We start from the raw sequence: 22,056 nt of genomic DNA on the forward strand, positions 1-22,056 counted from the left end.
CCTAATTTATTTATGATATTACCCTTTATGTCTAAATAATTTATTTATTCTGACCTTATCTTGGTATGTAGTTTGAGATGTTGGTCAATGCCTAGTTTCTCCCAAACTGCCTTACATTTTTCCTAGCAATTTTTGTCAGATGGTGAGTTCTTAACTCCACAGATTGGATCTTTGAGTATGTTAAACATTAAATCACTTATGGTCAGTTACTACTGTGTATTGTATACCTAATCTATTCCCCTGATCCACCATTGTATTTCTTAGCCAATACCAGGTAATTTTGATGATTACAGCTTTATAATACAGTTTGAGATCTACCAAGCCACCTTCCTTCACACTTTGTTTCACTGATTTCTTTGATATTCTTGGTCTTTTGTTCTTCCAGATGAATTTTGTCATTATTTTTTTGTAGCTCTTGAAAATAATTTTTGATAGTTTGATTGGTATGGCACTGAATAAATTAACTTAGGTAGAATTGTTTGTGTAATCAATATTTTGTAATTATGTTCATATAGTTCCTGGGTTTGTCTTGGCAGATAGGCTCCCACATATTTTGTAGTGTCTGTAGTTATTTTAATTGGTATTTCTTTTTCTTTCTCTTGTGGCTGGCTTTTGTTAGTAGTGTACAGAAATGTTGATTTATGTGGTTTTATTTTATAGCCTGCAACTTTGTTGGAAGTTAATTCTTTCAACTACTTTTTAGCTGACTTTCTAGGTTCTCTAGTTATACCATCACGTTGTCTACAAAGAGTGATAATTTTGTTTCCTCGTGAACTGTTTTTATTCAATTTTTTTCTTGTCTAGTTGGTATTTCTAGCATAATACTGAATAACAGTGATAATGGACATCTTTGTTTCATTTTTGATCTTATGGGGGAGCTGCAAGTTTATCCCCATAAGAGATAATACTTACCCTTGGCTTTAGATAGGTAACACTTATTTTAAGAAAGGCTCATTTATCCCTGTGCTTTCTACTATTTTTAGTAGGAACGTATGTTGTATTTTGTCAAAAGGTTTTTCTGCATCTATTGACATAATCATATGAATTTTTGTTGTTTTTTGTTACTGATATGGTCAAGTATACTAAAAGCTTTCTTAATGTTGAACAAGTCACTTGCTGCCTTCCTAGCATAAATTTTACCTGGTCATACAGTATTTTAGTGATATAGTGCTGTAATCTCCTTGTTAGTATCTTATTTTAAAATTTTGCATCAATATTCATTAAGGAAATTGGTGTATATTGTTTTTTCTCTACTTTTGCTCTCCCTGGTTTAGGTGTCAAAACCATATTTGTGTCATAAAAGGAATTAAGTAGGACTTATTTCTCCTTCATTTTTCCCCAGATAGTTTAGATAGTATTGGGATTAATTATTCCTTAAATGTTTGGTAGAATTTACTTGTAAATCCATCTAGTTTGGGGGATTTTTTCTTAGATGTCTCATTAGTGGATTGTTCAACTTCTTTTTCTAAAGTAGAGGTATTTAAGTATGTTTTTTTCTTCTTTTGTCAATCTGGGCAGTTTATATTTTTGTAAATATTCATCTATTTCACTTATATTGTCAGTTGTACTGGCATATAATTGGGCAAAATAAGTTCTAAAATTGCTTTAATTCCATCTTCATTGGTAGTACATTCACCTTTTTTCATTTTTGGTACTAGTAATGTGGTTTTCTTCTTTCATTTTTTTAAACACATTAACCAAATGTTTATCTAGTTAATTTTTTTTAATAAATCTAGATCTTATTTTTATTTATTAGTTCAATTTTTTTAACTTTCAATTCTCCACAAATTTTCAGCATTTCCAGTTTGGTGTTTAATTGGGGATTTTTAATTTGTCCTTTTACTAGTTTTTTTTGTGGTGATGTCTTTTTTTTTTTTCCGTTGTTGTTTTTAGTGGCATGCCCAGGTCATTGATCTCTTCTTTCTCCCTTTTATTGAAGTACTTGTTTTGAGATATAAATTTTCCCCTAAGAACTACTTTGGCTGCATTCCACAAACATGGGTATGTTGTCTCATTGTTGCCATTCTCTTTAATGAAATTAGTGATTGTTTCTATGACTGGTTGTTTAAGCCACTCATACTTTTTTCTAGTATTATTTATTATTTAATTTTTGCTCCAATTACATGTAAAACCATTTTTAACATTCGTTTTTAAAAAGTTGAATTCCAAATTTTCCACCTCTCTCTGTCCCTTCTCCTCCTCATTGAGAAGGCAAGCAATTTAATGTAGGTTATAGATAAGAAGTCATGCAAAACTTATTTTCATATTATTCATGTTGTGAAAGAAAACACAGGATCCCTTGCCCCACCAAAAACCAAGAAAAATAAAGTAAAATGAAGTATGATTTGATCTACATTCAGACTCTATCAGTTCTTTCTCTCAGGATGGAGAGCATTTTTTATCAAAAGTACTTAAGAATTGTCATAGATCATTGTATTGGTGAGAATGGTTAAATCATTCCCAGCTGGTCATTGTGCACTGTTGCTATCATTGTGAGCAATGTTCTCCTGTTTCTGCTCATTTCACTTTATATTAGTTCATGTAAGTCTATTTAGGTTTTTCTGAGAGCATAATATTTCATCACAATCACATAGTACAACTTGTTCAGCTATTCCCCAATTGACAGGCATTCTGTTGATTTCCAATTATTTGCCACCACTAAAAGAGCTCCTGTAAATATTTTTGTATGTATAGGTCCTTTTTCTTTCTGGTTTTTCATCTCTTTGGGACACAGCCCTAGTAGTTGTATTTCTGGGTCAAAGGGTATGTGTGGTTTTATAGTTCTTTGGGCATAGTTCCAAATTGCTCTACAGCAAGGTTGGATCTGTTCACAACTCCACCAATAGTGCAGTAGTGTCTAAGTTTTCCCACATCCCCTCCAATATTTGTAATTTTCCTTTTCTATCATAATTAGCCAATCTGATAGGTATTGTTATTGTACTTTGTGTTTCTCTAATCAATACTTATTTATATTGTATATGACTATAGATAGTTTTGGTTACTTTGAAAACTGCCTGTTCATATCCTTTGATTATTTAATAATTGGGGGATGGCTCTTTTTTTTTAAATATATTTAACTCAGCTCTCTATATATTTGAGGAATGAGGCCTTTATCAGAGAAATTTACTATAAAAACTTCTTTCACAGTTATTATTACTAACTATATTTCCCTCCATCCTGTTTCCCTGTTTATTCTGCTTTCTTCTTTTACCCTGTTCAACTTTTGCTCCTGACTACTGCCTTCCACAATCTGCCTTCCCTTCTATCAGAACCCCCTCCACCCTTCTTTTATCCTCTTCTTCTTCTACTTTCCTCTAAGATAATATAGATTTCTGTACCCAACTGAGTGTGGATATTGTTACCTGTTTGAACCAATTCCAATAAGTGTCACACAATACCTTCACCTTCCCCATCTTCCCTTCCAGCTCTTTTGTGCTTCTACCTTTACCTTTTCCCTTCTTCCAGTGTATTCCTCTTTTTCACCCCTTAATTTTAATATCTTTAGGTAATCATTCTATTATATTACACTCAGATCCATGCCTTCTGTCAGCGTGAAGTCTTATCTGCCTTAATAATGAGAAAATTTTGTTTTCAAAATGTATATGTTAACCTAAAAAAGAAAAAAATTTTAAAAAAAAATCCAGCCTGCAAAAAATAAAAAGAAAGAAAAAGAAAATTCTTAGGAGCTACAAGTATCATCTTCCCATATAGGAATATAAAGAATTTAACCTTATTGAATCCCTTATGATTTCTCTTTCTTTTTTACCTTTTTAGCTTCTCTTGAATCTTTTATTTGAAAGCCAGACTTTCTATTCAGCTCAGGTCTTTTCATCAGGAATGCTTGAAAGTCTTCTATTTCCCTGAATGTCCATCTTTGACTGGAATTATCATACTCAGTTTTTCTGGTGGGTGATTCTTGGTTGTAATCCTAGCTCCTTTGCCCTCTGGAATAGCATATTCCAAGTCCTCCTATCCTTTAATGTGGAAGGTTCTAAATTCTGTGTTGTTGTTGTTTTTTTTAATAATACTTTTGTCTTGACCTGGGATCTCTGGAATTTGGCTATAATCTTCCTGGGAGTTTTCATTTTGGGATCCCTTTTAGGAAGTGATTGGTAGATTCTTTCAATTCCTATTTTACTTTCTAGTTCTAGAATCTCAGGGCAATTTTCCTTCATAATTTCTTGAAAGATAATGTCTAGGCTCTTTTTTTAAAAATTTTTTTTTCCATATGCTTTTGAGTTGAAAATTTTTTCTCCCTTTTTCTCCCCCACCACCCTCTCCAAGACGGCACATAATCTGACATAGGCTTTACATTTACATACCCATGAAACATATTTTCACATTAGTGAAGTTGTAAGTAAAAATTAAAACCAATAGGAGGAACCATCAGAAAGATTAAACAAAATTCAACTTAAGGTAAAAATAAGTGAGAGTGATTCAACTTCCATAGTTCTTTCTTTGGATGTGGACAGCATTTTCCATCCCGAGGCCTCTGGAGATGTCTTAGATCCTTGTAATGCTGAGAAGGGTTCAGTTTAACATTCTTAGTCATTGAATAACGTGGCTGCTATTGTATACAAAGTCCTCTGGGTTCTGCTCACTTCACTCAGCATCAGACCATATAAGTCTTCCCAGGTTTTTCTGAAGTCATAGACTCTTTTTTTGATCATGAATTTCAGGTAGTCCAGTAATTTTTAAATTATATTTCCTTGATCTATTTTCTGGTCACTGTTTTTTTCCAAAGAGATATTTCACATTTTCTTCTTTTTTTTTTTCATTCTTTTGATCTTGTTTTGTTGCTTCTTGATGTCTCATGGAGTCATTAGCTTCCATTTGCTCAATTCTAATCTTTAAAGGATTATTTTCTTCAGTGAGCTTTTGTACCTCCCTTTCCATTTGGCCAATTCTACTTTTTAAGGAGTTCTGTTCTTCAGTCACTTTTTGGACATCTTTTCATATGGCCAAGTCTGCTTTTTAAGGATTTTTCTCTTCTGTAAATTTTTGTATACCTTTTTCCATTTGGCCAAATGTACTTTTTAAGACAGTCTTCTCTTTATTGGATTTTTGTGCCTTTTTACCATTTGGCCTATTCTGTTTTTTAAGGTATTATTTTCTCCACTGTTTTTTGTGTCTCCTTTACCATGCTGTTGACTCTTTTTTCATGATTTTCTTGCAGCATTGTCATTTCTTTCCCCAATTTTTCCTCTGCCTCTCTTATTTGACTTTTAAAATCCTTTTTGAGTTCTTCCAGGAATTCTTTGTGGGCCTGAGACCAATTCACATTTTCTCTTTGAAGCTTTAGACATAGCGGTTTTGACTTTGTTGTTTTCTGAGTTTTTGTTTTGATCTTCTCTGTCACTGTAATAACTTTCTATGATCGTGATCTTCTTCTGTTTCATGTTCATTTTTCCAGCCAATTTCTTGCCTTTTAACTTTATATTAAAATTGGGCTCTGCTCCCAGGGTGGAGAGGGCACAGTTCCAAGCTTCAGGGGTTTTGTGCAGCTTTTTTCAGAGCTAGGTCTCTGGGTATGTAAACTCTCACTTTTTTTGAGGTGGTATGATGTAAGAGTAGGTATGTTTACTATTTTCCTGACCTATACTCTGATCCATGACTGACCACACACACTCTTTTCTGCCCTAGAACTTTGACCAGGGTCCCCACTTTCCTTTAACCATAAGCTCTGGTGTGCTACTGTTCCTTCCTCCTCACCCTAGGACTATGACCCAGATCCTCATATGGGCAATGCAACAGGGTCCTGTACCCAGTGCCAGGAAAGGACCCCTGTAATCTTTTTCTGACCAGTTGTCTGATCCTCTTACTGTCTATGGTCTGACATCTCCAGAAGTAGCCACTCGCAGTACTGATTCAGTCACCCCCAAGGCCTGCTTCTGGTTTCCTAGGCTGTAGCCTGATGTCTGGGCTGGACTGTACTCCTCCACTCTCAGGCTGGTGCAATAGACCTTTCCTGTCAACCTTCTAAGTTGTCTTGGGCTGGAAAATTGTTTCACTCCATACTTTTGTGAATTCTGCCATTTCAGAATTTGTTTTGAGGCAAACATTAAAGTTGTTTGGAGAGAAATTTGGAACAGCTCAGGAGATTCCCTGCCTTTTCTTTTCCATTTTTGAGCCACTAATTCTTTAGGATTAGAATATTTAGTTTGTAATTAATTTTTAATCTGTGCTTTCATAGCACTGTATTAAGGTAATTTTTATTGCTGTATAATCTGAAAGGGGTACATTTAATATTTCTGCTTTTTTTTTTTTTTGCATTTGGTTGTGAGGATTTTATGCCGTAATACATTGTCAATTTTTGTGAAGGTACCATGTACAGGTGAGAAAAAGGTATATTCCTTTCTATTCCCACTCAGTCTTCTCCAGAGGGTTATCCTTTCTTGTTTTTCTAAGATTCTGTTCATCTCCTTTTTTTCTTATTTATTTTATACTTAGATATGTCTAGCTCTGAAAGGGGAAAGTTGAGGTTCCCCACTAGCATAATTTTACTGTCTATTTCCTCCTGTAATTATTTTTTCCCTTTAAGAATTTGGATGCTATATCCCTTTGTTGCATATATGTTTAGTACTTCGTTGCCTATGGTTCTTTTTAACAATATGTAGTTTCCCTATTCATACCCTTTAATTAGGAAATTTTTGCTTTTGCTTTGTCTTGGGTCATAGTTGCTACTGTGACTTTTTTTTTTATTTATTTCAGCCGAAGCTTAATAAATTCTTCTCTAGCTACTTTTTTTAACTTTGTATGTATCTCTTTGTTTCAGTTTGTTTCTTGCAAACAACATATTGTTGGATTCTGGTTTCTAATCCATTCTGCTGTCCGTTTCTGTTTTATGGATAGGTCATCCCATTCACAGTTATGATAACTAAGTGCATTTTGTCTATCCTACTTTCTTCTGTTTAATCTTCTCTCTTTTTATTTGTGTTGCTTCTGACTACTGCCTTCTTTCATCTGCCCTCCATTTTATCAACCTGTTTCCATTGTCCCCTTCCCCTCCTACTTCCTTGTTGGATAAGATAAGTTTCTCTTACCAATTGAGTATGTGTATGTATATGTAATGCACATACATATATACATACGCATACGTATCCATACATATATATGTTTCCCCCTCTTTGAATCAGTTTTGATGTGAGGTTCAAGCATTGCTGCCACTCTGCCCCTTCTCACCATTTTTCCCTTCTATTATAAAAACTCTTCCTTGTGTGCCTCTTTTATGTCAGATAATTTTCCCCATCCTTCTTTTCCTTTCCCTCTTTTTCAGGGCATTCCTCTTCCTCATCTATCCATTTTTTCTTATTAGTCCAACATAATAGACTCTCTCTCACAACTTCTTCATACGTTAACTCCTAACTGCCCTAATAATGATAAAGTTCTTATAAGTTGTATGTATCATTTTCCCATATATAAAAGTAAAAAGTTTAATCTTATTGAATCACTTATTATTTCTCTTTCATTTTTACCTTTTTAGATTTCTCCTGAGTCTTTTATTTGAAAGTCAGATTTCCTATTTAACTCTGGTCTTTTTATCAGGAATATTTGAAAGTCCTCTGTTTCATTAAAGGTCCATTTTTTTTTTCTTCACTTGAAGGGTTATACTCAGTTTTGCTGAGTAGGTTGCCTTTGATTGTAATCCCAGCTCTTTTTGCCTTCAGGAATATTATATTCCAAGCCCTCTGCTCCTTTCTTGTGTTAGCTGCTAGATCTTGTGTGATCCTGACTGTGGCTCCATAGTATTTGAATGGTTTCTTTCTGGGTGCTTGAAGTATTTTGGTTTTGATCACAGAGCTCTGAAATTTGGCTGTAATTTTCCTGGCAGTTTTCATTTTTGGATATCTTTCAGGTGGTGACCAGTGGATTTTTTCCATGTCTATTTTACTCTCTATTTTCCTTCATAAATTCTTGAAATATGATGTCCAAGCTGTTTCTTTGATCATGGCTGTCAGGTAGTCCAATAATTCTTAAATTATTTCTCCTTGATCTATTTTCCAGGTTATTTGTTTTTCCAAAGAGATATTTAACATTTTGTTCTATGTTTTCATTCTGTTTACTTTGTTTTGTTTCTTGATGTTTCACGGAATCAGTAGCTTCCACTTGCCCAATTCTAATTTTTAAGTTATTATTTTGATCAGTGAATTATTTTACCACTTTTTCCATTTAGCCAGTTCCTTTTACTTACTTTTGGTTTGTTTTTATATTTTGTTTTGTTGCTTGTCAGGGAAGTTTTGTACCTCTTTTTTTCCATTTAGATAGTTCTGTTTTTTAAGGTGTTATTTTCTTCAGTGTTTTTTGTGCCTCTTTTACCACATTTTTAATTGTCTTTTCATAATTTGCTCCTTTGTTTTCATTACTTTAACTAGTTGTTCCTCTACCACTCTTAATTTTATTTTGAAAATCACAGGGTTTATTAGAACATTAGTCATATTGGGCAGACTCTTAAGTAATGTAAGCATTTGTATTGTTAATGTAAGTGGGCCAGATTTTAAAAATTTCAACATTTGGCTAGATTTTAAGAATTTGAGCCTTTGGCTAGACTCTGAGCACTTTAATGAAGACAAGATAGACCTTATATACAGAAAGACTGAGAGGGAACTAGGAGTGGCCAACTAGTTTGGGGTGACTGGACGTGGGGTCTAAGGAGGATCTGGATGGGAGTGGCCAGTAAGCAGGGGACCTGGACCACTTGGCCAAGGAAGAATGGATTCTAGATAGGATTAAGGGTAGGAAGTGGCTAGGGGCAGTTGGGAGGTAAACAAAAAGAGTTGGGAGATTGGGCATAGCCACAAGGAAAAGCCAGTTGAGTGGATTACAGCATCAGGCAAACACTAGGGATTTGGGAATGTCCAAAGATTTTCATTTTGTGGGGTCCAGATCCCAAAGACATGGTCTTTTCCTTTTAGGGGTTCAGATCCCATCTTCATCATTCCCTTCTCAAACAAATGGAACCCAAATTCTTTTGGGATAAGGGGGCAAAAGTCTTGGCTTCTGAAACTGCTTCCTGCTGGCAAGGGGCATAGAGCTGTCCCTGCCTTGAGGGGTCCCAAAGAGGACGTTGACTGGAGCCAAGGATAGGCTGCATCCAGGGAACAATGAGGGGACATTGCCTGATACCCGCTGCTTGCTAGCAATTGTAGGTGAATGGCCTGTAGTCTGGAAGACACAAATCTGACAGAAAAGACTGCACGGCCTAAGTATAGGGAGAAGTAAAAGTGTAAGAGTCCTATTAAAATCATTTACATTTGACCTGCAGGATTATCTGATCTCCTTACTTTTTCAAAGTTTAAGTAACACTTTTGCAGGTGGAAGTTTTTTAACCATGGAGTATCAAATACATTTCATAGCCAGACTCAGGAATAACCAGGTGGTTAACATTCCGTTTCTTTTTTTTTCTTTTCCCCCCCAATTTTATTAATTTATTGATTTATCAACAATCACTTCCATATGCTTTTGAGTTGAACATTTTTCTCCCCCTTCCTCCCACCCGCCCTCCCCAAGACGGCACACAATCTGATATAGGCTTTACATTTACATACCCATGAAACATATTTTCACATTAGTGAAGTTGTAAGTAAAAATTAAAACCAATAGGAGGAACCATCAGAAAGATGAAACAAAACTCAACAGAAGGTAAAAATAAGTGATAGTGATTTGACTTCCATAGTTCTTTCTTTGGATATGGACAGCATTTTCCATCCCTAGGCCTCTGGAGATAATCTTAGATCCTCATAATGCTGAGAAAGGGTTCAGTTTAACAATCTTAGTCATTGCATAACATGGCTGCTATTGTGTACAAAGTCCTCTTGGTTCTGCTCACTTCACTCAGCGTCAGACCATATAAGTCTTCCCAGGTTTTTCTGAAGTCAGCCTGTTCATCCTTTCTTATAGCACAATAGTATTCCATTACATTCATATACCACAACTTGCTCAGCCATTCCCCAATTGATGGGCATCCTCTCAATTTCCAATTCTTTGCCACCACAAAAAGAGCTGCTATGAACATTTTTGTACATGTGGGTCCTTTTCCCATTTGTTTGATCTCTTTGGGATATAGCCCTAGAAGTGCTATTTCTGGATCAAAGGGTATGCACATTTTTGTAGCCCTTTGGGCATAGCTCCAAATTGTTCTCCAAAATGGTTGGATCATTTCACAACTCCACCAACAATGCATTAGTGTTCCAATTTTCCCACATCTTCTCCAACATTTATCATTTTCCTGTTTTGTCATGTTGGCCAATCTGATAGGTGTGATGTGGTACCTCAGAGTTGTTTTGATTTGCATTTCTCTAATCAATAACGATTTAGAGCATTTTTTCATATGACTAAAGATGGCTTTAATTTCTTCATCTGAGAACTGTCTGTTCATATCCTTTGACCATTTATCGATTGGGGAATGGCTTGTGTTCTTATAAATTTGTCTTAATTCTCTATGTATTTTGGAAATGAGGCCTTTGTCAGAGAGACTGGTTGTAAAAATTCTTTCCCAATTTTCTACCTTCCTTCTAATCTTAGTTGCATTGGCTTTGTTTGTGCAAAATCTTTTCAATTTAATGTAATCAAAATTATCTATTTTGCTTTTCATAATGTTCTCTATCTCCTGTTTGGTCATGAATACTTCTGTTCTCTATAGATCCGATAGGTAAACTATTCCTTGTTCTCCCACTTTACTTATGGTATCAGCCTTTATATCTAAGTCCTGAACCCATTTTGACTTTATTTTGGTATATGGTGTGAAATTTGGGTCTATACCTAGTTTTCTGCCGTACTCTTTTCCAGTTTTCCCAGCAAGTTTTTTCAAAGAGTGAGTTCTTGTCCCAGAAGCTGGGGTCTTTGGGTTTATCAAATAATAGATTACTATAGTCATTGACTACTGTGTCTTGCATATTTAACCTATTCCACTGATCCACCTCCCTATTTCTTAGCCAGTACCAAGCAGTTAACGTTCCTTTTCAATGGATTATAATGGTTAACCTGAACCAGGAGCATCCCATATTAGACTGAGGCTAAAATTGTCCTCTCAGCTTTTCCCAGTGCTGACTTCCCACCAGTATCACATTCTCTCTGAGTAGCTTGTGGCATTTCTCTCAGAGATGGTGTATTATTGATTATTGATGGATTATTATGATTCATCAGATAAGTCAAAATAAAATCCCATGAGCTATTACTTTAAACAGCAAGTTTCACTAATCACATTTAGGAAAAACTTTTCCAGAATTTACATCTCAAATTTAAATTTGCCCTGGTATAAAAAGCCAGTGGTTAGAGATTATTTCTATATACTTACAAATTCTTAGAAAGACAAAACCCAAAGAAGCTTTTTGGCAAGTTTACACATTAAAATAATAACCAACAATAGCCAAATTATTTTAGTGGTAACCAAATTATGAAAAGTTGCTTGACATAACTGATAGAAAAAGTTCACCAATTTGAAATTTAAAACAAACCCATTACCAATCAGGTGACTTCAATTTTGTTAAATGCATTTCCAAATTATTTTACACAGAGAATCAATACCTCATCATTAACAGTTAAAACTACAACTTTAAAAGAGTGTACTTACCCAAGTTTGGAGGCTAACTTCTTTACCTTGAGCAGGATGTGCCTAACCTGGGTGATGCTTCCAGGCAAAGGTTGCCCCAGGGCCCAAGGCCATTGCTAGTCGGGCCCAGGCTGTAGAGGGTGAATTCAGAAGTGTGGGGGGTGTGAAACTCTCTTGTCCTGTGAGAGGGATTAACAGATACCCTCTTGACTCAAAGGAAAAGAGTGACCAGGGTTGTAAGGAGGTGTTTCAAAACTCCTTAATGATCAATCATAAAACCTCCAGAATCTGTTATGATGTTTTGTTAGCTGTTCTCACTTTTCCTGTAGCCTCCATGAAGGAGGATTCAGGGATATAGAGAAAAGGGAGTAAGTAAGCCTCCAGGAACTAAAAAGCACCTGCAGTTTCCCCCGTTCCCAACTGTGTCCATCCTTGTCCTCTATGCTACAGAAGGTGTGCCTTGAACCGAACCAGTGGACCGAGAGCCTGAGGGCATCAGGCTGAGTGCCAAAACAGCCTCATACCTGTCTGCCCAAAATGCACTTCCAAGCCTTCCTAGGTACTTGGAGAGCAACCCCAACTTCAGGGCAAGAAAGAAGCAGGGGAGGCATACATAACTTCCAGTCTTGGCTAGAGAAGAGCTTGGGGTTAGGCAGCTTCCCTGCATAGGCCACCAAAATGTTGAGGTTTAGAGGTTAGGGGTGCTGGGACCCGAAATCATGACATGTGGGTCCTACCCAAAAGAATTTGACCCAAGCCTTCTTTCAGCCAAAGACAAGATTTATTAGAACATCCGAATCTAAGCATTTGTATTGCTAATGCAGGTGGGCCACATTTTAAGAATCTGAGCAGTGGCTAGATTATAAGAATCTCAGTCTTTGGCGAGACTCTTAAGAATCAGCCTTTTCTAGGAATTCTTGTTGGGCTTATGTCCAGTTCACATTTTTTCTTTGAATCTTTGTTTGTAGTTGTTTAATCTAATTATCTTTTTCTGAATTTGTGTTTTCATCTTCCCTGTCAGCATAGTACCTTTTTATGTTCAGTTTCTTTTTTTTTTCTTTGTTACTTGCTCATTTTTCCCCTCCAGTTCTTGATTTAGGACTTTATGTTAATTTGTGTTTTGTTCCAGCATGGGGGTAAGGAGGGATACTTTCTCAGGCTTCCGGCTTCTTCTGCACTGCTGTTTTCAGAGTTAGTTCTAGCAGTTTAGAAGTGTTTGGTGCTTCAGAGATGGCATGATCTGGGAAGAGGTGTGGTCCCTCTCTCTTTGTCATGCTCCTTGCTCCTTGCCCAGGATGGGCCCCTGATCACTTGGGATTTCAATTGATATTTCTCCGAAGGGCCCCTTTACACGTGGGACTGGTAGTAATACTTTCTTCAGGGTCCTGATACTTGGGGCTGGAAGTGATACTGTTCCTTGTGTCCCTAATACTTTGTGACCAAAAGTAATACCATTCCTCAGGGCTTTCACTCCTTTGCTGAAAGTGCTTCTCTCTGCCCTTGAACTGACCCAGACATTGGCCAAGGCAGCAGAGTTGCCAAACATCCTCTGCTCCTGCATCCACTGCTAGCAAAGTAATTTCTTTCTGACCAGTTGCCAGGTCTCCTTACTATCTCTGGCTTAAAAGCTTCCAAAGCTGCTGATGCTTTTGTTGCCACCACTTAGTTCCACCACTAATGTTACATCTGTGTGGGCATCGGATCATCTTCTATCCCTTGTGTCACAGATCTCTCTTTCAAACTTCCTAAATTGTCTTGTTCTGGAAGAATGTCTCACTCGGACCTTTTGTTGACTCTGCTTCTCCAGAATTCTACTTGAGGCATTATTTTAAAGTTGTTTGGATGGAAATGTTGGGAGAGTTAAGCTGAGCAGTTTCTCTATACCATCATCTTGGCTCTGTCCCAGAAATGTGCTTCCCAAATTATTTACAATCAGGGGGCAGTTAGGTGACGCCGTGGATAGAGCACTGGCCCTGGATTCAGGAGGACCTGAGTTCAAATTTGGCCTCAGACACATAACACGAGGTGTGTGACCGTGGGCAAGTCACTTAACCCCCATTGCCCAGCCAAAAAAACCCTAACAAATCAAATTATTTACAATCCATTCTTCCCTTACCACTGTCCCTTTCATGGATCAAATGCTACAACGTGGACTGATGCCATTCACTGAAGTCTTTCCCTATTTTTTCCATCTCTGTGCCTTGGTTCACAATGTTCCATCAACTTAGAATTCCAGTTTTTTTCCTTCTTATGATTTTGCTTATCTAAGCCTTCTAAGGCCCAGTTCAAATGTTCTTTCATCCATGAAGCCTTATTTCATCTTTCCCTAAAGTTCCCCCTTTTCCTATCTCCTGCAGCTAGTGGAATGTGTAGCACAAAATAGGAACTCAATAAACATTTAATCACTTGAATAAATTACTGATGGTCATCCAAGATGAACCTGAATTTTATTTTCCTCATATTATTTTCTTTTCCCATTGAAGTTGTGCATTTGTGTTGAATGACTTGAACATTTTTACAATACTATTAGAAATTCATGGGGGGCAGAGCCAACATGGCGGAGTGAAAGCAGTTACTTACTTGAGCTCTCCCCCAAACCCCTCCAAATACTCATAAAAAATGGCTCTAAACAAATTCTGAAGCAGCAGAACCCACAAAAAGACAGAGTGAAACAAATTTCCAGCCCAAGACAACCTGGATGATTGATCAGAAACCTGTATCGTGCCGGGCTGGGAGCACAGCACAGCGCAGCGTGGGCGCGCAGGCCACAGCAAACCTGGAGCAGGCTCAAAGGACTGAATCTCGGGCAACGGTGGTGGTTTCCAGACTCCTCAATCCACTAATGCCAAAGACAACTTAGAAGGTCAGTGGGAAAACATGTGTCTGTCGGTGGTCAGAGAGGAAGGCGGGGTTTCAGCTCCATTCCCCAAGAGCGTGGCCCTGGGGGGGGCAGCTGCTTCCCGAGCTTCCAGCCCACAGACTGAGGGGGAATCCAGTGGCTGATCAGAGAGGGACTGCAGGGATCTCTTTGCCAGTGCTGAGGCAGGAATCTCTTGCTTTGCCCGTGGGTGGATCTGGGTCACAGTTCTGGGCAGCAGTGCTGGGGTGAGGAGGAGCACTGGCGTGGTGGAGCTTGTAGTGGCTGTGGAGAGGAACCCCTCCTCACAGTTACAGGACAGAAAGGAATACTTGTGGTCGCAGGCCAGGAAAGGAGTAAACACCTTGCCCCTTATCATGTCACCTTGGTAGAACTGAAAATTTACAGGTCCCTACAAGTATCTCTGAAAACAGCTACACAAACCCCTGAAGCTTGGGACAGTACACTCTCCACATTGGAAGCAGACTCTTACCTTAACAAAGAGTTTAAAACTCAAGTAATTGGCTGGGATCATGAGCAAGCAGCGCAAAAAGAGTCAGACTATATTATCTTACTTTGGTGAGAAAGAAGATCAAAATATACAACCAGAAGAAGACAACAAAATCAAAGCTCCTACATCCAAAGCCTCCAAGAAAAATATGAATCAGTCCCAGGCCTTGGAAGAGCTCAAAAGGGATTTTGAGAAGCAAGTAAGGGAAGTAGAGGAAAAACTGGGAAGAGAAATGAGAGTGATGCAAGAAAATCATGAAAAACAAGTCAACAGCTTGCTAAAGGAGACCCAAAAAAATACTGAAGAAAATAACACCTTAAAAAACAGCCTAACCCAAATGGCAAAAGAGGTCCAAAAAGCCAATGAGGAGAAAAATGCCCTAAAAAGAAAAATTGGCCAAATGGAAAAGGAAGTCCAAAAGATTACTGAAGAAAATACTTCCTTAAAAATTAGAATAGAGCAATTGGAAGACAGTGACTTTATGAGAAATCAAGACACTGTAAACAAATCCAAAAGAATGAAAAATTAGAAAACAATGTGAAATATCTCATTGGAAAAACAACTGACCTGGAAAATAGATCCAGGAGAGAGAATTTAAAAATTATTGGACTATCTGAAAGCCATGATCAAAAAAGAGCCTAGACATCATCTTTCAAGAAATTATCAAGGAAAACTGCCTGATATTTTAGAACCAGAGGGCAAAATAGAAATTGAAAGAATCCACAGATCTCCTCCTGAAAGAGATCCCCAAAGGAAAACTCCTAGGAATATTGTAGCCAAATTCCAGAGTTCCCAGGTCAAGGAGAAAATATTACAAGCTGCCAGAAGGAAACAATTCAAGTACTGTGGAAACACAATCAGGATAACACAAGATTTAGCAGCTTCTACATTAAAGGACTGCAGGGCATGGAATATAATATTCTGGAGGGCAAAGGAGATAGGATTACAACCAAGAATCACCCCCAGCAAAACTGAGTATAATCCTTCAGGGGAAAAAATGGTCATTCAGTGAAATAGAGGACTTTCAAGCATTCCTGATGAAAAGACCAGAGCTAAACAGAAAATTTGACTTTCAAATACAGGACTCCAGTGGAACATGAAGAGGTAAACAGGAAAGAGAAATCATAAGAGACTTATTAAGATTGAACTGTTTACATTCCTGCATGGAAAGATGATATTTGTAACTCATGAGAACTTTGTCAGTATTAGGGTAGTTGAAGGAAAAAAATTATATGTATGTATATATAGATATATAGATAGAGGGCACAGGGTGAGTTGAAGATTAAGGGGTCATATCTGGAGAATAAAATTAAGGGATGAGAGAGGATTATACTTGGAGAAGAAAGGGAGAGGTAGAATGGGGTAAATTATCTCACAAAAAAAAAACAGAAAAGTCTCTCACAGTGGAGGGGAAACAGGGGAAGGTGAGAGGGAATGAGGGAATCTTATTCTCATAGGATTTGGCTTAAGGAGAGAATAATATACACATTCAATTGGGTATGGAAATCTGTCTTACCCTACAGGAAAATAGGGGGAGAAGGGGACAAGAGAGCAGGGGGTGATAGAGAGGAGGGCAGATTGGGAAAGAGGGTAATCAGAAGCAAATACTTCTGAGGAGGGACAGGGTCAAAAGAAAGAATAGAATAAATGGGAGGGCAGGATAGGATTAAGGGAAATAGAGTTAGTTTTTCACAACATGTCTACTAAGGAAGTGTTTTGCATAACTGCACATGTACAACCTATATTGAGTTGCTTGCCTTTTCAATGAGGGTGGGTGGGGAGGGAGGAAGGGAGAAAATTTGGAACTCAAAAGTTTTCACATGCAACAGAGAAATAAGAAATACAGGAAATGGGGTACAGAAGTCTATCCTACTCTACAGGAAAATAGAAGGGGAAGGGGATAAGAGAAGGGAGGGCGGAGAGATAGAAGAGAAGGCAGACCAGGGGAAAGGGTATTCAGAATGCATGCTACCTTGGGGTGGGGGAAGGGGTGAGAAATTTGGAACTCAAAAACTTGTGGAAGTGAATATTGAAAACTAAAAATAAATAAATTTATATTAAAAAAATTTATATAAAAAAAAGAAATTCATATAATTAACCAAACAGTATTAAGTAAGCCAACAAGTATTCACTGCCACAGCTTCAGCTAACTTTTCTGTAGCTCAGGGCTTCTTAAACTTTTTCCACTTGCAGCCCTTCAAGCACTTCTTAAACTGTGGGTTAAGAAATTTTGAGAAGTGCTGCTGTAGATGACTGACAGATCTTTATATTGAATCCTGTCATGGAAAGAGTATCCATTGGCTACAATTTAAGGTACAGTCATTGAAAAGATTTTATTTTATCCATAGGTACAAACCAAGTCAAGGAAAAGTTTGGAAAAGATAAGAGGGGCTGTATAGGGCAATCAGACTTCTGAATGTACTTAGAGTTTAGGGAAAACATGTTTACCACTTGGCAGCCACTGGCCTTATGGGCATTTTGTTGTGTTCCAGGGGAGGTGACAGAGACTTCCTAATCTTTTAGTAAGTCATTGACCTCAGGGATTCAAGACGGGGCATGGCTGTTCACCTAATATGTGGGGGTAAAGATAGGTGACTCTTAGGTGTTAGAGGTGACTGACTGCTCATTTATATTGAAATGGAGGCTTATTATAAAATGACTTTACTCATATCAAGAAAAGAAAAATGCAGTCTTCCCTTTCCTCTGCCACTAGAGTGTTGACCTTTCTCTATGTTCTGTATTTCCATCTCTGATTGTAATTATTAGATCTCATACCCAGATATCCCTCTCAAAATCATCACGTACAAAATTAAGCTTGTAAAAGCTCATAAAACTAGCCCACCCTCTAAACCCACTCTTTATGTTCACTTCACTATTTCTTCCTGTGGTGCCATCATCCTCTATCTATTTCTTATACTGTAATGCAAAGAGTACTAGATCTAGTCAGAATAAATTTGTTCAGGTCCGATCTCCTTCATACTACCTCAGTGACTTTGGGAAAATCATTTAGGCTCTCTGGGCCCAAGCTTCTTAATTTTTAAAGTGATAGGGTCAGAAGAGATGACCTCTGAGAACCCTTCCAGCTCTAAATCTCATCTTGTAATCCTTGTTCCTTGAAGTTATAGCTGACTTTTCCTTATCCTTCATTTTTCATATCCAGTCAGCTACCAAATTCTCCTCCACATTATTTCTAGTATTCAAAACCTCTTCACCATGGCCAGAGCCTCCATCCGCCTTATTACACTCACAATGTGGTCTTTTGCAGTGCCCTTTTTACAGATCTTATCATCTCTATTCTTTTCCCTCTCTAAACCATTCTATATACATGTGAGGATAATCTTTCCATACCTTTATCTAGTCATATGACTCTTCTGCTAAGAAATATTCAGTGGCTCTCTTTTGCCTATAGAGTTAAGTTCAAATCCATTTCTCTGTAAATCTAAGCTCTCCACAAACTCTTTGTTGTATTGTATTTGGGAACCTTGGTTCAAATCTGTACTAGAGTTAAGAATTTAGAATGAGGAATTTTTAAAAAATTAACCTCCATATTTATTAATTCACTTAAATAGACTTTTAATTTTTTTTTTAAGTGCATGTCTCATTTTAAATGTTTGGTGGGTTTTATGTAGATATGGTAAATTCCTTAATCTACTCAAAGATGGTGCTGAAAATGATCTCACTTTGGTGTTGAAGCATTCTGAGAGATTTCTGAAGCAGCAGCAAGCAGCAATAAAATCTTCACTTCGTATCCTTTCTGAATAAAATCTAAGCAAAAGGAACATTGCCATGATTTAAATTTCCTAGATATTTTTTAAAAAATATCTTAATAAATATTTTAAAAATATTACTTTTACCTGCAGTAGTCAATTTGTGTTTAATGTGCCCAAAATACTGAGTTTTCTTAATACACAATTATCTATGATATATCAACAGTCCATTCATTAGAATTTGTTTATAGACTTATTCAAGGAAATATTTTATTTTAGAAATTCCTGTTTCTATTCCTTTTCACAGGTAACTGCCCCCCCTTTCCCTTCCCTCTCCCAACCTTGATCTCCTCACCTTCTCAAACTCCTATTTTCTCTTGCTTTCTTCATGAGTCACCTCAAATCCAACTTTCTGCTAGAGGCTTTTCCCAATACTCACATGTGTTAATTCCATCCGTTCTGAAATTACCTTTCTGGTCCTGTGCATATATCCTTTATATATGTTATTATTTACATGTTGCCTCCCCTTTTAGAATATAAACTTCTTGAGGCCATGGACTATTTTTCTATTTTTACTTTTCTTTTTATCCCCAGCACTTAGCACAGTGCCTAGTAGTAAACACTTACTAAATGCTTGTTTCGGCTGACTTACGAAAATCTCATGATATTGCCAAATACTTCCCTTTTTTTTTTTTAAATTTAGCCACATGTTACTGAATTTCTTTAAGTATGTAGATTTGTTTTTATTACTTGAATAGAAATTTTGTTATTCATTAGCAGGTAAAATAATTGTACCGAATTTTACCAAACTTTTTTTTTTAAACATTACTGAATTAAATGAGTGTATTCTCACAAAATGAGCAACTTGCTTTTGACTCACTAGTAGCATCAGACTCTAATTGAGAATAGAATAAATTGTAATACATTGAAGTAATTATAACATAATAGTTCCACTTTTTAATCTGATATTGCTTATTTTTACTTTACTACTTGTAAATGTGTTTGCATGTGGGAATAAGGTATCTTGCATCTGTCATTCCTGAAGGAAAACTTGAAAATGAACACTTTCATATACATAAGTAATATAGATAACTCATTGTAGCAATATTTTCGTACATTTTCACATTATATTGCCAAAAAAATTATGATTATTTCTTAACAATATTCTAAAGGTTGCCTACAGGGACGTTACCCTGGCCATGATTGGTTTGTGTCCTCTTTGTTCCTTATAATGTTGGGTGACAAAGAGAAAACACTAATATTTCTGCAGAAATTCTCTAGGCTGCTAACTTCTGCATTTCTCTGGTTGCCAAGACTGCATATTTCTGTAAGTTTTATGTGTGTGTGTATCTGTATGTATGTATGAAAATTGTTTCGTTTTGTTTCAGAAAGCCTTTAACTATATACTATTAAGTAGTCAATTCTGTGTGTGTGTGTGTGTGTGTGTGTGTGTGTGTGTGTGTGTGTGTGTGTGTATAACATTTATTCAAAAAGTTTTCTTTACACCTTAGAGTAACTAAGTTACAGGTAAATTGATAGTAATGGATGCATTATTGAATTCAAAGCTGGCAGTAAAACAAGTTTTACTTTTTAATATTCATGTGTAAAGCAAAAAGTACTACTTAGTGACTACTTTTTAATATTGTTTTTCTATGTTTTCTTGATTAATAATAAAGCATAAGATTGTTAGAATGTAGAAAATATAAGTGTGATTAGAAAGAAAAGTAATTTTCAGTATTTTTGTAGATTAGTGCTATCAAGTTCTGACCACATTTTAATAATTTTTTTATGTTAGTTGAGTTATTTATGTCTTTCACTAATTTTTTTTATATCTTTATGGCCTTTTTGGTTGAACACTTTGACAAGTTATTGAACTTCAAAAAATGTGCTGGAACTTGTAGTCAAAGGCTAGAAAATTTGGCAGCTGGCAAAGTTTAAAGGGTTTTTTTTTTATCTTGCAGGGTTTTTGTTTTTTAATCTCTACGATTTTCTCAGAATCATATGTCAAGCTTCGTGAACTCTATTTTTTAAGTCACACCAGCTTTTTTTTTTTTTTGAATGGCTACTTAGCTATTAGCTTTTTAGGCAGAAAGACCAGGCAAGGCATTTAACTAATAATAACATAACAACTTTAAATGCATAAAATATTTTTGAGTGGCCATTACATTAGCATCTTGGGCACAAAGACCAGGCAGATCATATAACTAATAATGATGGAAAAATGTTAAATGAATAAAGAGATAAATTCACCTTGGTACTTCAAGGTGACCGTACACCACAACTACTTTTAAATTAGAAAGATTTATGTTTGAATGCTCTTCATTTCCATATTTTAAAAAATGGTCTGGATTCCAAATGACATGATTTCTTCCAGGTTCATGAGCTAAATTAACTCCATTGAAATATCTTTAAGAGAATGAAAATATAAATTTAGCTAACTAATGCTCACTAGAATAAAATATGATTTTTCTAACAACCTGAGGGAAGAGAAAGGGGAAGGGAATCAGCATTTATATAGCACCTACTATGCACCATGCAGTGTGGTCAGCATTTTTTTTTTTACAAATAATTTTCCATTTGATCCTTACAACAACCCCACAGGAAGATGATATATTAACCTCTATTTTTTTTAATCCTGAGTTTACTCATTTCTTTATTTAACCATACATTTTCTAATACATATTAATATCTATAAATTTTTCCTAGTCATCCACCCCACTGTTTTCTTAACTTTATCTAAATATTCTTAGTTGCATATTACTTTAAAAAAATATCTATTATGCAGCATGATTAGGGAATGATTATATGCTCTTAATAGTCAAATCTTCTATAGAATTATATAGAATTAACTCATAGATGTTTCTGCTTTTTAAACAGTTAGGATTCTGTAAAACATCATTAAAATTAAAACTATGCTATATTTTTTCTTGTTTCAGAAGGTACTAGAATAATACATAGCAGTTTTATGAACTTTTATCACCATCAACTATTGCTCTATAAATGTATTTATTAATATAGTTCTATACAAATAGTGTGGCAGATAAGAGTGAAATTTCTCTTTGTGTGTTGTCAGATAATTTGTGTCTCTCCATGCTATGAATTAATCCAAAAAATTTATTGAGCAATAAAATCATATTTAGCCTGTGCTAAAATATCTTTAGCCTTTGAAGTATGAATTATTTCACATTTCAACTGACATATTTCCTGTGCTAGGCAGTGCAGACAATATAGATGTATAGGATAGATCACCTTTATGCTAGGAGAACAGACAGCTGATGAGATAAAAAATCAGAAGTATTATTATCTCATCTTTGAAAATTCAGTTAGCAGCAAGGGCATGCTGTTCAGAAAATACAATTAAGACTGATCTCATTCATTTTACTGGACTTCTTATATTGAAGGTGGTTGTTTTCAATTCAGCATAAAATTATGC

General features: G+C 36.2%; 1 protein-coding gene across 4 annotated transcripts in view; it reads left to right on the forward strand.

The window, feature by feature from the left end:
• The window catches only part of TBC1D32 (TBC1 domain family member 32), a 237,185-nt gene that overhangs the window by 172,652 nt on the left and 42,477 nt on the right, over positions 1–22,056 (forward strand). For 3 of the 4 annotated variants that reach the window (XM_020986958.2, XM_078155175.1, XM_078155176.1), the window contains 2 exons: positions 18,546–18,661; positions 19,796–19,950. The exons of the other annotated variant lie outside the window; for it this stretch is intronic. In XM_020986958.2, coding sequence (XP_020842617.1) covers positions 18,546–18,661; positions 19,796–19,950 — 271 coding nt within the window. The remainder of the gene's footprint in view (positions 1–18,545; positions 18,662–19,795; positions 19,951–22,056) is intronic. 4 annotated transcript variants of the gene reach the window in all.

Source organism: Phascolarctos cinereus, unplaced genomic scaffold, assembly GCF_003287225.1.
Source record: "Phascolarctos cinereus isolate Bilbo 61053 unplaced genomic scaffold, phaCin_HiC Scaffold_5;HRSCAF=322, whole genome shotgun sequence".
Classification (NCBI taxonomy): domain Eukaryota; kingdom Metazoa; phylum Chordata; class Mammalia; order Diprotodontia; family Phascolarctidae; genus Phascolarctos; species Phascolarctos cinereus.